The sequence below is a fragment of the Prunus avium genome, chromosome 7 (assembly GCF_965620075.1).
Source record: "Prunus avium chromosome 7, drPruAviu1.hap1.1, whole genome shotgun sequence".
Taxonomy (NCBI): domain Eukaryota; kingdom Viridiplantae; phylum Streptophyta; class Magnoliopsida; order Rosales; family Rosaceae; genus Prunus; species Prunus avium.
In genome coordinates this window covers 38,972,053-38,985,880 of record NC_142290.1, presented here as the reverse complement: position 1 = coordinate 38,985,880, position 13,828 = coordinate 38,972,053, and the positions used below count along the sequence as shown (strand labels likewise).

Sequence of the window (13,828 nt, the reverse complement as noted above, 5' to 3'; positions counted from 1 at the left end):
TCTCGTTGTACTTCAGTATCTTCGTTGGTCCCACTCAAGAACTTGGCTGGTGAGTGACGTGGTACAAGGAAGTAACTGAGAAAGAAAACCCTACAAGCGGTCGAATGGCTCTGTGGAGAGCTCGAGCGGCTTCGTCGACCTTGTTCAACAGGCTCCTCGGCGGCCACTTCAACGCCATCAGCACCACCACTGCCTGTCGCACTCTCTCCACCGGTATTTCGACATATTTCCTCATTACATCTTCCTTAACCAGAAAAAGAATTGTTGTTGTATATATATTTTTGTTTATCGTACCGTTGGAAAAATCGTATGCAGCTCAATTTAAATTAGCTGATATATAATCTTTATATAAAGGGTTGCTTGTGCTTTAAACACATTGAGGATGAGATTTAAGCCAAATTGCCGTTTGATTGCTCTGAAATGTAGGGCAAAGAAAAATGAGGTTTTCAATTTCCACTATTTCTTTTTTGGGGATCTATGAGGGGTCAAAAACTTTGATTTTTGCTGCTTTATTAAGCTCACTCAAAAATTGTTTTTATGCCTGAATATGTACTTGTTGGATAAGGAGCACCCAATTTGACTATAAGTGTTGTTGTTGCTTGCTTTTGTACAAAGTGGAAATGTCTGCTGACTCTACTCCAGCCCTTGAGTTAATTTGACCAAGTGGAGATTTTAAGTGAATTCTTGAACTAAGCTGCATTTTCATTACCTTCTTGCTGCCAAAATGAATCTTACTGTTTAAGATATTTCCACAGATGTGGTTGGGGCAAGTAATCAGTTTTTTCACTATGATATCAATTCACAATCCGGAAGGTGCATGCCGCTTGCTGATATGCACATTCATGCCAAAATACACAGCATCGAGGTGCACCCAGGTCAAGGTGGCAAATTAGTTCGAGCACCAGGTACTTGCGCAAAGATTTTGAAAGAACCCACTTCAAGGTGTCTAGTGAGACTGCCTTCGGGTGTTGAAAAGTGGATTGATTCTAAGTGCCAGGCCACGATTGGTACGGTCCCCAGTGAAGGAAATAAGCCTAAGAAGCTCTACAAGGCTGGGCAGAGCCGGTGGTTAGGCCGCAGACCGACGGTTCGAGGAGTGGCAATGAATCCAGTAGATCATCCTCATGGTGGTGGTGAGGGTAAGAGCAAGAGTAGTGGTTCTCATGGGAAGGGTTCTCGAACACCTTGGGCCAAGCCTACAAAGGGTGGCTACAAGACTGGTCCCAACAAGCGTAGAAAATAGTGTTGTATCATTCTCATTGCTTTGGTTTGACACTGCTGTGGAATTTAGAGCTTTTTGATGAGTTCAGATAGCAATAAAAGTCGCACTTAGAAGTTGAACTCGTCATAAAATATTCAAGGTTCGTATAACTTTTTCCCTTATCAAGTTTCTCAAAGTGTTTGTTTTTGGATGACGCTGTGTAAGTTGCTTATTAGTTTCAACTGTGACTATCTTTTGGATACATGCATTTCTTACTTTAAGTATTTGGTATCAAGTATGTTTGGTGTTGATTAACTGAATCAATTTGAGCTTGCATTTGCTACAATTTTACCATGGTTCGTGTCTGGTTTTGCAAAATCTTATTATGTATGATATACGAAATTGATGATAAAATTGGATGTTGATGTTGAACATGCTATTTTGTTTTATTTTTTATGTTTTTAACTTTCTAAGATGCATAAATCTTGTCGTCAGAGAAATCATAGATGTTTTTAGTTTAGTTTGCTTTGAGAAGGAACAGGTACGTGTACGTGTACGCATCAAGATATGTGAATCATTGGCCTTGTTTGAATTTTTTGATGAGTTGTAGGGAGGGGTTGTAGTGAAGGGACTCTGTGATGAGAAACACTTTGACTTGATCAGTTAGAATGGAAATTCACCTAATTTGATTTGATCTCACTCATGATGGTGAAGGTAAGTTTAACTGTGTTGTGTCTCCTATAGCTATAGTAATGTTCCCTAAGTTTACCTGTGCTGCCAACCCACACTGAGTAGATTATATACACAGTTAGTTGTTATTGTTTGGTAATGTTCTTTCAGACATTTCAGATTAGTTATTATTAATATTACTTTTTATGATTAATTAATAATTGATATGGTTGCTCTTGCTTTCCAAAGGTGGGTCTCTCCTCACTTTGAGAACAGAGCAGCCAATCAATCAACCATCAAATTCATTCATCTTAATAATAAGTATTATTCAGAATTAGGCAGGCACTAAAATTTCATTTAAAAGTAATCAGAATTAGGCAGGCACTAAAATCCTAAAATATAAGACGTTGAACATGGTTAGATTAGGATGAGATATAGTTGGATTTTCCTCCTTTTGGTTTGGTGGATAGCGATAACATAGAATAACATTTCTTTTTATTTTTTTATTTTTTCTTTTTGGTGGTGGAATAAGAATTGATGGAATTGTCACGGAAGCGGATTGGAGTGAGTCGAGTCTCAATAATTGCTGAATCGTATTATTTGGTTTAACTATATATTCACATCTCAAAATAAAGTGGATGAGACAAAAAAAAGGGGACTTTAAAGATTGTTGCAATCCTTTCTCAGACTGATTGTTTCATGAATCATGTGGATCTGGGTGGATCTGGATGGATGGATGGATGATGTCTCTAAAATTGTTTACAGATGGCAGTGGACACTGCCACTGGTGGTATGGTATGTATAATGTATTATATAATGTTAACTTCCCCATTAAAATTAAGAAAAGAGAAAATGTTGATGATGATAAGTGACAGCTTGGTTCAACTTGTGTGCAATAAATCCAAGGTTTGACCTTGTCGGTCAGATCCATTGACCTAGAAATTACAATACAAGTGGACAACTGATGATCGACGCATGGAATTCATTCAGCTCCGGCTCCAACTCCAGCTCTACTTTAATAATAAAGGTGCGATATTGCCATCATCCCATCCCTATCACTCAACAAACAAACATGTCAAAATCCCTTTCAATACACACTTGTAAGTTGTCTGATTCTCACTCTCTGAGAAGAGAGAGCAAAAATAGCTAATATATGCATAACTTATCCATAAAAAGAAAAGAAAAGAAAAAGAAAAAGAAAAAGAAAATCCAACCACCCCCAGATATTCATTCATATCATAGCCATAATAATAATACTAGCCTCTTTGCACGCACTTCCGTGTTTGTGAGAGACTTTTTTTTTTTTAAGTTTAAATTTATTTTAGAATTAAAAAAGATAATGGATAGTTATGTTCCATAAAAATAGGATTCATTATCTGATTTTTTTTTTAATTTTAATTTTTTAAAATATGAAAACGTGTGAATTTACCATATTATCCTCATTTAATTAATAATTTCAATTCTTAATGTTTGCATTAACAAAGGGCAATTTCTTGTATTTTGAATGTTTCACCATTCTCTGCCTTTTGCTTTATATATATAGATAACTAGCCCCTTGCCACACGCTCACGCGTGTGCCAATTGGTTTTCTTTTTGTTTTGTTTTTAGAATTAAGAAAAAAAAAAGGATAATTATTTTCTATAAAAGTAGGATCCATTATCTGATTTTGTTTTTATTTTTAATTTTGTAATTGTGAATTTACCATATAATCCTTATTAAATTAATAATTTCAATTCTTAATATTTGAATTAACCAAAGACATTTTCTGGTACTTTGAATGTTTCACCGTTCTCTGCCTTTTGCTTTATATATATAGATATTAATACGAGTATTTATTTCAATTTACCCTATTTAGTATTTGCAAACAAAGCAAGATTCAGTTTCAGGATGAATACTCTAATTACGTGAATAACAGAAACTGAAGCAAACTGGCATTGCCGCGTCTTACACGCCCAAAGAATTTCTCTCTCTACTTGTTGAATGCGCGCGTCACTCGGATCTCAACCATCTCTCTCTCTCTCTCTCCCTCTCATTTTCTGACCCCACAAACTCACACCCTCTCCTCCCCCCTCCTCCCTCCTCCTCCTCCTCCTTACCTCCTCCATCGGCATCGAGAGCTTCACCCCCTCTGGGCTCATCCCCATACAAGCTCTCGATCCCGACCACACCTACCACCACCACCACCACCACCATTCATTCATTCTTTCATTGTTGATTTCCACAAGTTGATCCAAGAAGAAGACGAATCTCCTCCTTGTGTCATGAAAAAGGATGATTACGCGTCGCTAGCTACCTGGCATCTATCCTGTTATTCTTTTTGCTGAGAGAAACGTTAATATTAACCGCAGCTACCTGCTACATGCGCCTAATTGAATTGACTTGCAATTGCATTTGCATTTGCAATTGAAATACTATAAGATTGCAATTGCAATTGCCATTGACTCAGAAAGAAAGAGTAATTGCATTAATTTGAATTAAACATGGAGCACATCGCGGCGCAATTGAAGCGAGGGATATCGCGGCAGTTCTCGACGGGGTCTCTGCGGCGGAACCTGAGTCGCCAGTTTAGTCGCCAGTCGTCGCTGGACCCGAGAAGGAATAACTTGCGCTTCAGCTTCGGCCGGCAGTCTTCCCTTGACCCCATCCGCCGCAGCCCCTCCCACGACGATGAAGACGAAGTCGATCTCTCCGTCCCCGAGAATCTCGACTCCACCATGCAACTCCTCTTCCTTGCCTGCCGTGGCGACGTCAACGGCGTTGAGGACCTCCTCAATCAAGGCGTCGACGTCAACAGCATCGACTTGGATGGCCGTACGGGCCTCCATATAGCCGCATGCGAGGGTCACGTTGACGTTGTTAGGCTCATGCTTACCCGCAAGGCCAATATCGATGCACGTGATCGCTGGGGCAGTACGGTACTACTTCCATTTATATTATACTCTCCTTCTTTCTTGCCTGGTCTGGTCGGCGGTCAATCAATTATCCTTCCGATTGATTATAAAACCTCTGCCTCATCCTCCTATGCTTCTATGAATGCAGATGTTTTTTCTTTCTTTCTTATGTTTAATTGTCGATCAGTGTTTGTTTAAATTAATAAATTGTCATTAGATTATTATTGATATAAAGAGAATGAAGAAGAAAAACACATGTTTGCAGCTTCCATATTATAATTTATATATTATAATTGGAGGAAATTGAATATCAAGTGTGCTCAATGTGGACAGGCAGCTGCTGATGCTAAGTATTATGGGAATACAGAAGTTTACAATATTCTCAAGGCACGTGGAGCCAAAGTACCGGTATAGTCCTATCAATTTCTTTCTTCTCTGTGATTGAAATTTCCAGGCCTGCCTGCTGGTGGATGCAGATTCACCAATTTTTATTCTCTGTTTTTATTTTTTAGAAAGTCAGGAAGACACCAATGACTGTTGCAAATCCTCGAGAAGTTCCTGAGTATGAGCTCAATCCGTTAGAGCTTCAAGTTCGAAAGAGTGATGGTATCTCAAAGGTTGTCCCCTTTCTCTGCTATTTATAGATTCCTGCTGCTCTAGTAGTAATGGTATGTCATGTCTCTAGTTTTAGGGTGACTTGAAGGCAGTTTCTCTGCATTTCCATCATCATAAGCAATATGAGAAAATTGAAAGTCTGAGTCCCTTATTCTTGAACTGATTTCAAAGTGTTCACTGACAAAGGTCTCTTTTCCGTCATTATGCTAATAAGCTTTATAATATATCAGCCATATCAGATTGACTTTAGGATTTGCCACGTTTTTCAGAAGAAATTATGTATTGCAAAGACAAAAATTCTTTCTTTTCTGTACCAAAATAAAAAGTTCTGCCTTCAATTTTAAACACTATCATACATATCATGGACTGGAAACTCTTAATTTCCTGAGAAGTTCACAATTTACCATCTTCTAAATAAATGAGGAAACCCTTGCTGTTTTGATGAATCTCTAGAGGAGACAAGGGCTGCATGCAATTTTATCGGGGTAGAGCTACACTACCCATGGATTTCGTTATTTTTAATTCCTTATCAAATATATGTTTAATATATTTAGACAGATTACAGATATGTTTCTCTCTCCACCTCAACAGGGAACGTATCAAGTGGCTAAATGGAATGGTACCAAGGTTTCTGTAAAGATACTTGACAAGGAAAGCTATTCAGATCCTGAAAGCATGTATGTCTCACATCCCCCCACCCCCATTTTTTGCCTAATTATCTGTGTCGTTAACAATTAACTACTTAACTAATGAACTCATACAATCTACTATCTAGTATCTGTTAGCATAACTTTGGGTAAAACATTCAAAATTGTGGTGATGTAGGTGATGTAGTATTATACTTATTTCTAATATATAAATCATATATTCTTGTCTTTGATAAATAAAAAAAATCATATATTCTTGTCACTCTTTGAACTGCTCCTTAGTTAGTTGCGAAGCCATTAGTTCAGTGATATGGTGTTATAGACTTCTATGTACTTTTTGTGACACATACTTTTTTTTTATTCTTCATATTTTCTTAAATCAAACAGTAATGCTTTCAAAAATGAGCTGGAGTTGTTAGAGAAGGTTCGGCATCCTAATGTTGTTCAGTTTGTTGGTGCTGTTACCCAAAATATACCCATGATGATTGTTTCAGAGTATCATCCGAAAGTAAGCTCTCTCTCTCTCTCTCTCTCTCATGCACATGTGCGTACACCAAAATTTGAGTTCAGATCTACTGTAGACTTTTTAGTGCCAAATAGAGTGGTTCTGATAATGTAGTGGGATGGCTAGGTACACACCATGAAAGATGTTCCATTTTAGAGGTGCATACATTTATGTTGTCAGTCATGATTAAGGAACAGGCCCAATACATTTGGTTGATAATGGAGGACTTGTGTTTATGTAGTAGTAGCGTATGTCATGAACACGCACACACACATTTATATACTTAAATATCGTAACCATGATTTGTCAATGCTTTGATGGTGATCTTTCAGGGTGACTTGGGAAGCTATCTTCAAAAGAAAGGGCGCTTATCCCCATCAAAAGCCCTAAGATTTGCTCTTGACATTGCAAGGCATGTACATTATTTTTTCTTCTACCAATTATTCTTTTAAAAGCCTTACGGTCTTCATTCGAATAGAGATTTCACCCTACAGACATCATAGATGTGCTTATAAACATTTCAGAAAGTTTGTTGGTTATATAACAAGCACATAAATCTTATCATATGATTCATACCTATGAGTACCTCAAGTTTGTTCATCCTTCTAACACTTCTGTAGCTTGTTTTGGCTTGTTTACATTATGACATTTTTCTTTTCTTGTTCTGTTTCCAGGGGCATGAATTATCTTCATGAATGTAAACCAGACCCAATAATCCACTGCGATTTAAAGCCAAAGTAAGATGACCAAATGCATAAGTTGATGTAATTTTTGTAACAATTGGCTATTGAATTATTATGGTTCTGGTCAGTATGTACGGTTATTTAATATTTGAAATTTTGGTAAGGTGCCAGAAATATTTTGCTCGATAATGGAGGTCAATTGAAGGTAGCTGGATTTGGCTTGATAAGGTTGTCAAAAATTTCACCTGACAAAGCAAAACTAGCACAGCCTTGGGCTGACCTTTCAAGTAAGTTCTTGTACAACTAAACCTCTTCCTGCCTTGGATCCATCTCTCACACTTGCACTCTAATATAAAATTATCCTTGTCTTTGAGGATAGAAATTATATCTTGTCTCTTTCATTGTAGGTTTATATGTGGCACCTGAGATCTACAAGAATGAAATTTTTGACAGAAGTGTGGATGCATATTCTTTCGGTCTCATATTATATGAGGTGTCTTTCCTTTTTACTATCTTCATCATGTTCTAAACATTAATTCATTGTCAGTTTAGCACTGCTAAATGATTTTTTACTTTCCTGGGGTTAGATATGCTGACTCTCGTGTAAATACATCACATACTCAAGTAAACTCACATTCTCCCCAAAGCACTTCTGTGTCAATGTAACACTCGTGCAGACACTGACTTTTGATTCTGATTTTAAAACATTTGTGGTTTTGGGGCACTTTGTGTGTGGCTTTTGCTTTCTACCTTTCACGGAAGATGTTATGCAGACAACAATAACGTAGTTGTTTATCAGCTGGAAATGAAGTGTTAAACTTGTTCCTTGTTTGTCTTTATATGGGTGTAGATGATTGAGGGAATACAACCATTCCATCCCAAGCCTATAGAAGAGGCTGTGAACCTGATGTGTTTGGAAGGAACAAGACCGCAGTTGAGGACCAAATCAAAAAGTTATCCCCCTGTACTAAAAGAGTAAGTTTGATTTCAATATAAGTCATCAAATTGTTTACAGCTTAAGGTATTCCAATTTATCAGTTCAGATGTCTGCTTTTAAATTCAGTTCAGTCCAAATTATTGGGAAAGTTGATGGAAGTTTGTTGTTCCAATTACGAGAGCCCCCTTTTTTTTCTTTTTCTTTTTTGTTGAAATACAAAAGCCATTTAACAACTCAAAATAAAGCATGTAATGCCCTAGACACCTGGACTTTGTTCAGTTGGCATCCTGTTATCATGTGTTTATTCTTTTCCTTGCAAGATAGCTTATCAAAATCCAGGTTCGGTATGGATTTCATTTTTTTCTTTGAAAGAAGAGAAAACTCTTATCTGTAGTTGTATCCTTCATGGACTAATAAGATCACCAGTACCTTTGCAAGTCACAAATGATCTCAGTGACTGTCATTGGGAGATTTATCTTTTCAGAAATTTCTAAGTCTTCTTCTAGTCTGACATATATACAAGAATTCATGTCAAGTCATATCTTGAGGTTTAGCATCATCAGGGTAATGTCGAAAGTTTCTAGTTTTACACAATATTTGACTGTGAAGAGTATCTCTGATGACTTACTTAGTATGATGCAATAATTGTTTCTCATTATTATATATGAAAGAAGGATTTTGATGCTTAATTGATGATGCCACTGCCACTATGGTATGTGTGCAGGTTGATTGAGGAATGTTGGGATCCAGAACCTGTTGTTAGGCCAATTTTCTCTGAGATTATTGTGCGGTTGGACAAGATAGTTGCAAATTGCTCAAAGCAGGGATGGTGGAAAGACACGTTTAAACTTCCTTGGTACGTCTCTCTTCTAATTATAATATCCTAAGATGTAGGTTTCATGTACATATTAAAATGAAGGGGAGAGAATGTTGCATCGACAATATCAATGTTTCTGTATAAGTCAGTCTCAGAGTGAGATGCGTTTTGGATGAGACTATAGATAATATGTTAGTTGTTATAGCTTGTTTTTCATTTTCTGACGCACTGTAATACATGATAATATGATTGGATTGGATTACATGCAGGAAATAAATAAGAGGCAGTGAGTTCAGTTCCATGGGAAGGAATACGAATATAGTAAAGGACTTGGGGGTAGACTCGATCGGTGGTCTGGGGCTTTGGATTTGGACAAATGAATTGGGTCGTCAGCATAGAGAGTTGCATATTCTTGGTTTGCTTGCAATGCGAAGGAGCTGGAACAGTTCCTTACTTTCTATGTATCAATCAAAATCATGTATGAAAAAGTATTCTTGATTATAGATAATTTGTTTACAAATTATGTACTCCGCAGATAATTATGTACTCCTCCTCCTCCTCGTAAACCATAAAAATATCATTGCATCCTAATGAATGAATCCCTTCAATGACCACACTTGACTTTGCAGTTGTTGAACAAGTTTACGTACTCTTGAAATAAATTGAAACATGGACAAGTGTTTGAGTGTTGGTGGAGGATTAAAGAAAGCGCATTCTAATTTTTATCTCTTGTAATTTCCACATTGTCACGAGCTTGGTTGTAACTTGAAGCCCCCCTCCTCTCCCTCTCCTCCGGGCGGTATAAATATTAATAGCCTTGTTTGTTTCAGGTCCATTTCCATTCTACAGGAAGGAACAGAAGCGATTCATTTCATTGGAATTATTTGCTTGCCTTGTCATGGAGATTGAAAATCCCAATCAAGACAGGTGAAGTGTGTGTGTGTATATATATATATATATATGTATATGCTGGCCCTTTCTTTCTTTCTTTTCGAAAGCAAGCTTGCTTCCATTATGCCATATATTAATTGTTGTTGTAATGGTAGTAAGGTAGGGTAATTAAGGTAGCTTCAAGGTGAAGAGGAAGACTAATAGAAGTACTAGAACCAATCCAAGGTCTTGCTTGTAAGACTGCTTTGCTTGCTACCTTATCACTAAGTTAACCCCTCCTCCTGGCCTGGATCATACATTATTAATTCATACTTGTATTTGACGACACAACACCAAGAAAAAACCCTACAACTGCACAAGTGGTTGGAGTGGGGTGGGTGTGGACAGTGGAAATAGACATTGTCATTGATAAAATAAAAGTAACATATATCATAGTGGAAGGGGTAAAGAGTGCAGTGGTGTGTGTTATTAATAAAAACAGAGGCTTGACTTGAGGCACAAGCATAGCCTCAAGTGTGAAAGAAATAAAGAAAGAAAGAAATAGAAATTGAGAAAAGGGGTTTGCAAGAAGAATAGTTCTGGGTAATTATAATCATCAGATTAGCTCTTTCTTTGCTAGTACTAGTGGCAGGCAGGGGGGGGGGGGGGGGGGGAGAAGGGTGCCTGTGACAAAGACTCCTCAACAATAGTCATATATATTTGTTGTATGATTGGCCTCCTGCAGTATCATCCTTGTCATCTCGTCTCGTCTCGTCTCGTCTCTAATATAAGCAAACCAAACTCACTCATTATTTAAACTTTAAAGAAAAATTCAACTCCTTAATTTGCTTATTCTCATTTCCTTCCTTCCAAGTTCAAGTTCCAACTCAACTTTAATTTTCAAACCCACCACACCATACTCTTCTCTTCTCTTCTTCTAAGTCCTTAACCTAACTAGTACTTGTTAAAATATATACGCCTATGGGGATGGGGTGGCTTCAGTCCCTCGTCTCCCCACTGAAGAAGCTCTGGGATCGTCTACACTCGACCCACAGAAAGCGTAATTCATTTTATTCCCATTTATCTTTTTATCTTCCCTTTTTTTCTTTCTAGATGCATTACATTTCTCCATATATCTCAATATCAATTCTGTACTGATTTGTATGCTTTTTTGCTTTGAAATCAATCGATCAATCAATCAATCAATCGCATTGTCTTTAATAAATTTGTCATGTGTTCATGTATGTATGTAATGTAATCTCTCATTTGACAATTAATGCAGGTAGAGGGATATATATCTTGTACAAGGATGTGAGATCCTGTCCATGCGAAGATGTGCATGTCCTCTGGTCCATACTGGTTGAATCACACACTGCAGCTGCTGCCGCATTGCCATCAAAATGAAATGAAGTTTCTTCTTCTTCTTCTTCTGTGGATGTGGTCGTCCTATTAATTACCATAAGCTCCAAAAATAAAATGATCTTTTTATTTTCTTGTATGTACATATTATTATATTTACTTATCCATGATTATACAGACGTTGATAATCTTATGATATTCTTCGCTTTCCCTGCTTCATTGTTTCGTATCCGTATGTGTCATCATCACACACAGCACAGTTTCTCAGTTTAATTAACCCAAAGATATATTACTTCCCACTGGAAATCATGCTTTCAACTTAACAAATGAAAATAAATAAATAAAGTTAGAATTAAAAGGTGTGGGGTGTCTTAAGTAATTTGCGTTAACCACTCGGAATCAGTTGGGCTGGGCTTCTTGGAGAGCGGAGGCCCAATATATCCACCGCAAGTCTACTAGTAGTAACCCTAAAACCCTTTGTCTTCCTCCTTGGCAAACGCGCAAACAAGAGCGGAGGCGCAGACTCTGAGATTAGAGTAGACACAGCGATGGCGGATACCAAAGCGGTCACGATCCGTACGAGGAAGTTCATGACCAACCGTCTTCTCTCGAGAAAGCAATTCGTAAGTCTTCTACCAACTAGTCCTGTTTGGTCAGCTAGAAAATACGTAGGAAAAAGAAGAAAGAAAGAAACTAACCAAACAATCCTATGTTATAAATTGAATTTCGAACTCGACGGGTCTCCGATCTGGAATAGTGCATCTAGCATAGTATGTTAACACTGAAATGGTATATTAACTTTTAGTTTTTTTTTTTTATCCGGTGCAGGTTATCGATGTCCTGCATCCAGGAAGACCGAATGTTTCCAAGGTTTGTTCTCTGTCTTTGAGCTCTCGCTTTCTTTTTCAATGGGCCTTTGATTTTCTAATGTTAAGGTTAACATTTTCACTACTCGAATCAAAACTATAGCTTTGTTATGCTAAATGTGCTATGTTATTTGTAAGTTTAAAGACTTAGACAATGGTTTGGAGGTTTTGCTTGCACTGTATAATCAACCGTTTTTAGTTTCACTATCTATCTATAATCTTCCTTTAGACGTTATTGATACCAGCATCTTGTGCTACTAATCTTTCTTTAAATATTGTGAGTTGTACATTCTTCTCGCTTAGTGGATTGTTCTGTCGGTTTAAAATAATTTTCTGTTTCCTGTCATAATGAAGGCGGAGTTGAAGGAGAAACTAGCAAGGTTGTATGAAGTGAAGGATCCAAATTCCATCTTTGTTTTCAAGTTCCGCACCCATTTTGGAGGGGGCAAATCCACTGGTTTTGGTTTGATCTATGATTCTGTTGAGAATGCAAAGAAGTATGAGCCAAAGTACAGGCTGATCAGGGTAACTTTACCTTCTTTTTCAATAGCCCATTAGATGTATAATGCATTTTTTGATGCATGGACCTATGTTTATCTATGTAGTCATTCAAAATGTGCATTGATTGGATTTTATTTATTTATAGCATGAATTTGATACAAAGTCCCTTTGAGGCTATTCATTAACTGTAGAGATCAACTGCGGACAAAGGGGTTATGAAGGGGGGTGCATCTGTTTTGAGTCTGCAGATTAGTTTATTTTGATCCTCTTTCACCTTCTGTCCAAAGATTTTCTGGAATTTGAATGAATCCATTTGGCTGCATATGAAATATATGACTTCTGCTTCGGGCAAGTATTGGCTTTAAATGCTGCAAAATCAGGCTTTGCAATCTTTCCCAAGTTAACAGTCATTGGTTATGTGTCAAATGATGATGCTCTGATTTCAGTGAATAGGTATCTTTTAGTTGTTGCATATGCATCTTCTTGGGGTAGTTTAACAATCAGTTTTTGGTTTGGCTTGAGATGCGCATGTCCTTAGGGGAATATCTCTTGGATCTTTATAAATCTCTCTCTCAAACTCAACCCTGGGTACTTTTGCAGAACGGACTGGATACAAAGGTGGAAAAGTCAAGGAAGCAACTCAAGGAAAGGAAGAACAGATCCAAGAAGATCCGCGGAGTAAAGAAGGTAATGAAAATTGTCGTTAAATTTGTCGGCACATGCTAAGCTTGCACTATTTTTCTTTTTGGAGCCTTTGTATGTTTCCAGTGTCGCAGTGCCTTCACTCTTTTGTTGTAACGTTTTCTTGAATTGCATTGTTATGTGCAGACCAAGGCTGGTGATGCTGCCAAGGCTGGGAAGAAGAAATGAGCTTCTACGTAGTTTGGGGTTTGCATGTGTTCGCACCATGTTTCTACATCAACCTCTGTCTCATTCCCCCTTTTCTTTTGTCACTGAATATAAAAAGTTTTGGATATTTTAATTTTTACGTTTGAGTTGAGGCTAATTTTCTGATTTTTGTAGCATTTTATTTTTGGATTTTCTTATCCCCATTATATCGACTGCGCTTTTTGACTTCGAGTGGTGAAAAGAGCCCACACAGAATCTCGGACCGAATATGCCAAAATGCGTCCATTGTAGTTTTTATTTGCGGAATTGGTTGCAATCGAAGATTAGTCATTATATTTTTTCGCCACTAATACATTTAGTCACATAATTTTATGTTCTTGTTTTTGTGAAAATTTCAATTAATTGTCAACGGCGGAGA

At 37.4% G+C, this 13,828-nt stretch overlaps 3 protein-coding genes across 3 annotated transcripts; all 3 read left to right on the top strand.

Annotated features, from left to right (window-relative positions):
* The first annotated feature begins 34 nt into the window (after positions 1 to 34).
* LOC110756916 (large ribosomal subunit protein uL2my, C-terminal part) lies at positions 35 to 1,510 on the top strand. The gene is made up of 2 exons (XM_021958407.2): positions 35 to 213; positions 756 to 1,510. The coding sequence occupies exons 1-2, from the start codon at positions 105 to 107 to the stop codon at positions 1,241 to 1,243; spliced, it is 597 nt and encodes a 198-aa protein (XP_021814099.2). The 5' UTR covers positions 35 to 104; the 3' UTR covers positions 1,244 to 1,510.
* Positions 1,511 to 3,735: 2,225 nt separating this feature from the next.
* LOC110756915 (integrin-linked protein kinase 1) lies at positions 3,736 to 9,579 on the top strand. Its single transcript, XM_021958406.2, has 12 exons — positions 3,736 to 4,785; positions 5,095 to 5,169; positions 5,274 to 5,378; positions 5,968 to 6,053; positions 6,411 to 6,531; positions 6,861 to 6,940; positions 7,203 to 7,265; positions 7,383 to 7,498; positions 7,619 to 7,704; positions 8,062 to 8,186; positions 8,873 to 9,004; positions 9,235 to 9,579. Exons 1-12 carry the CDS (start codon positions 4,351 to 4,353, stop codon positions 9,239 to 9,241), a joined length of 1,431 nt encoding a protein of 476 aa, XP_021814098.1. The 5' UTR covers positions 3,736 to 4,350; the 3' UTR covers positions 9,242 to 9,579.
* A 2,079-nt stretch (positions 9,580 to 11,658) lies between these two features.
* LOC110756917 (small ribosomal subunit protein eS24z) lies at positions 11,659 to 13,575 on the top strand. The gene is made up of 5 exons (XM_021958408.2): positions 11,659 to 11,817; positions 12,023 to 12,064; positions 12,415 to 12,585; positions 13,162 to 13,248; positions 13,390 to 13,575. The coding sequence occupies exons 1-5, from the start codon at positions 11,743 to 11,745 to the stop codon at positions 13,429 to 13,431; spliced, it is 417 nt and encodes a 138-aa protein (XP_021814100.1). The 5' UTR covers positions 11,659 to 11,742; the 3' UTR covers positions 13,432 to 13,575.
* Positions 13,576 to 13,828: the final 253 nt, after the last annotated feature.

Excerpts from the sequence above, each read along its gene's own strand:
- LOC110756916 (XM_021958407.2), top strand. The coding sequence starts at position 105 with ATGGCTCTGTGGAGAGCTCGAGCGGCTTCGTCGACCTTGTTCAACAGG. Across the intron at positions 214-755 it reads CTGTCGCACTCTCTCCACCG|ATGTGGTTGGGGCAAGTAAT; the intron begins GTATTTCGACAT and ends ATATTTCCACAG.
- LOC110756915 (XM_021958406.2), top strand. The coding sequence starts at position 4,351 with ATGGAGCACATCGCGGCGCAATTGAAGCGAGGGATATCGCGGCAGTTC. Across the intron at positions 5,379-5,967 it reads AGAGTGATGGTATCTCAAAG|GGAACGTATCAAGTGGCTAA; the intron begins GTTGTCCCCTTT and ends CCACCTCAACAG. Across the intron at positions 7,499-7,618 it reads GCCTTGGGCTGACCTTTCAA|GTTTATATGTGGCACCTGAG; the intron begins GTAAGTTCTTGT and ends CTTTCATTGTAG.
- LOC110756917 (XM_021958408.2), top strand. The coding sequence starts at position 11,743 with ATGGCGGATACCAAAGCGGTCACGATCCGTACGAGGAAGTTCATGACC. Across the intron at positions 12,065-12,414 it reads GAAGACCGAATGTTTCCAAG|GCGGAGTTGAAGGAGAAACT; the intron begins GTTTGTTCTCTG and ends GTCATAATGAAG. Across the intron at positions 13,249-13,389 it reads AGATCCGCGGAGTAAAGAAG|ACCAAGGCTGGTGATGCTGC; the intron begins GTAATGAAAATT and ends TGTTATGTGCAG.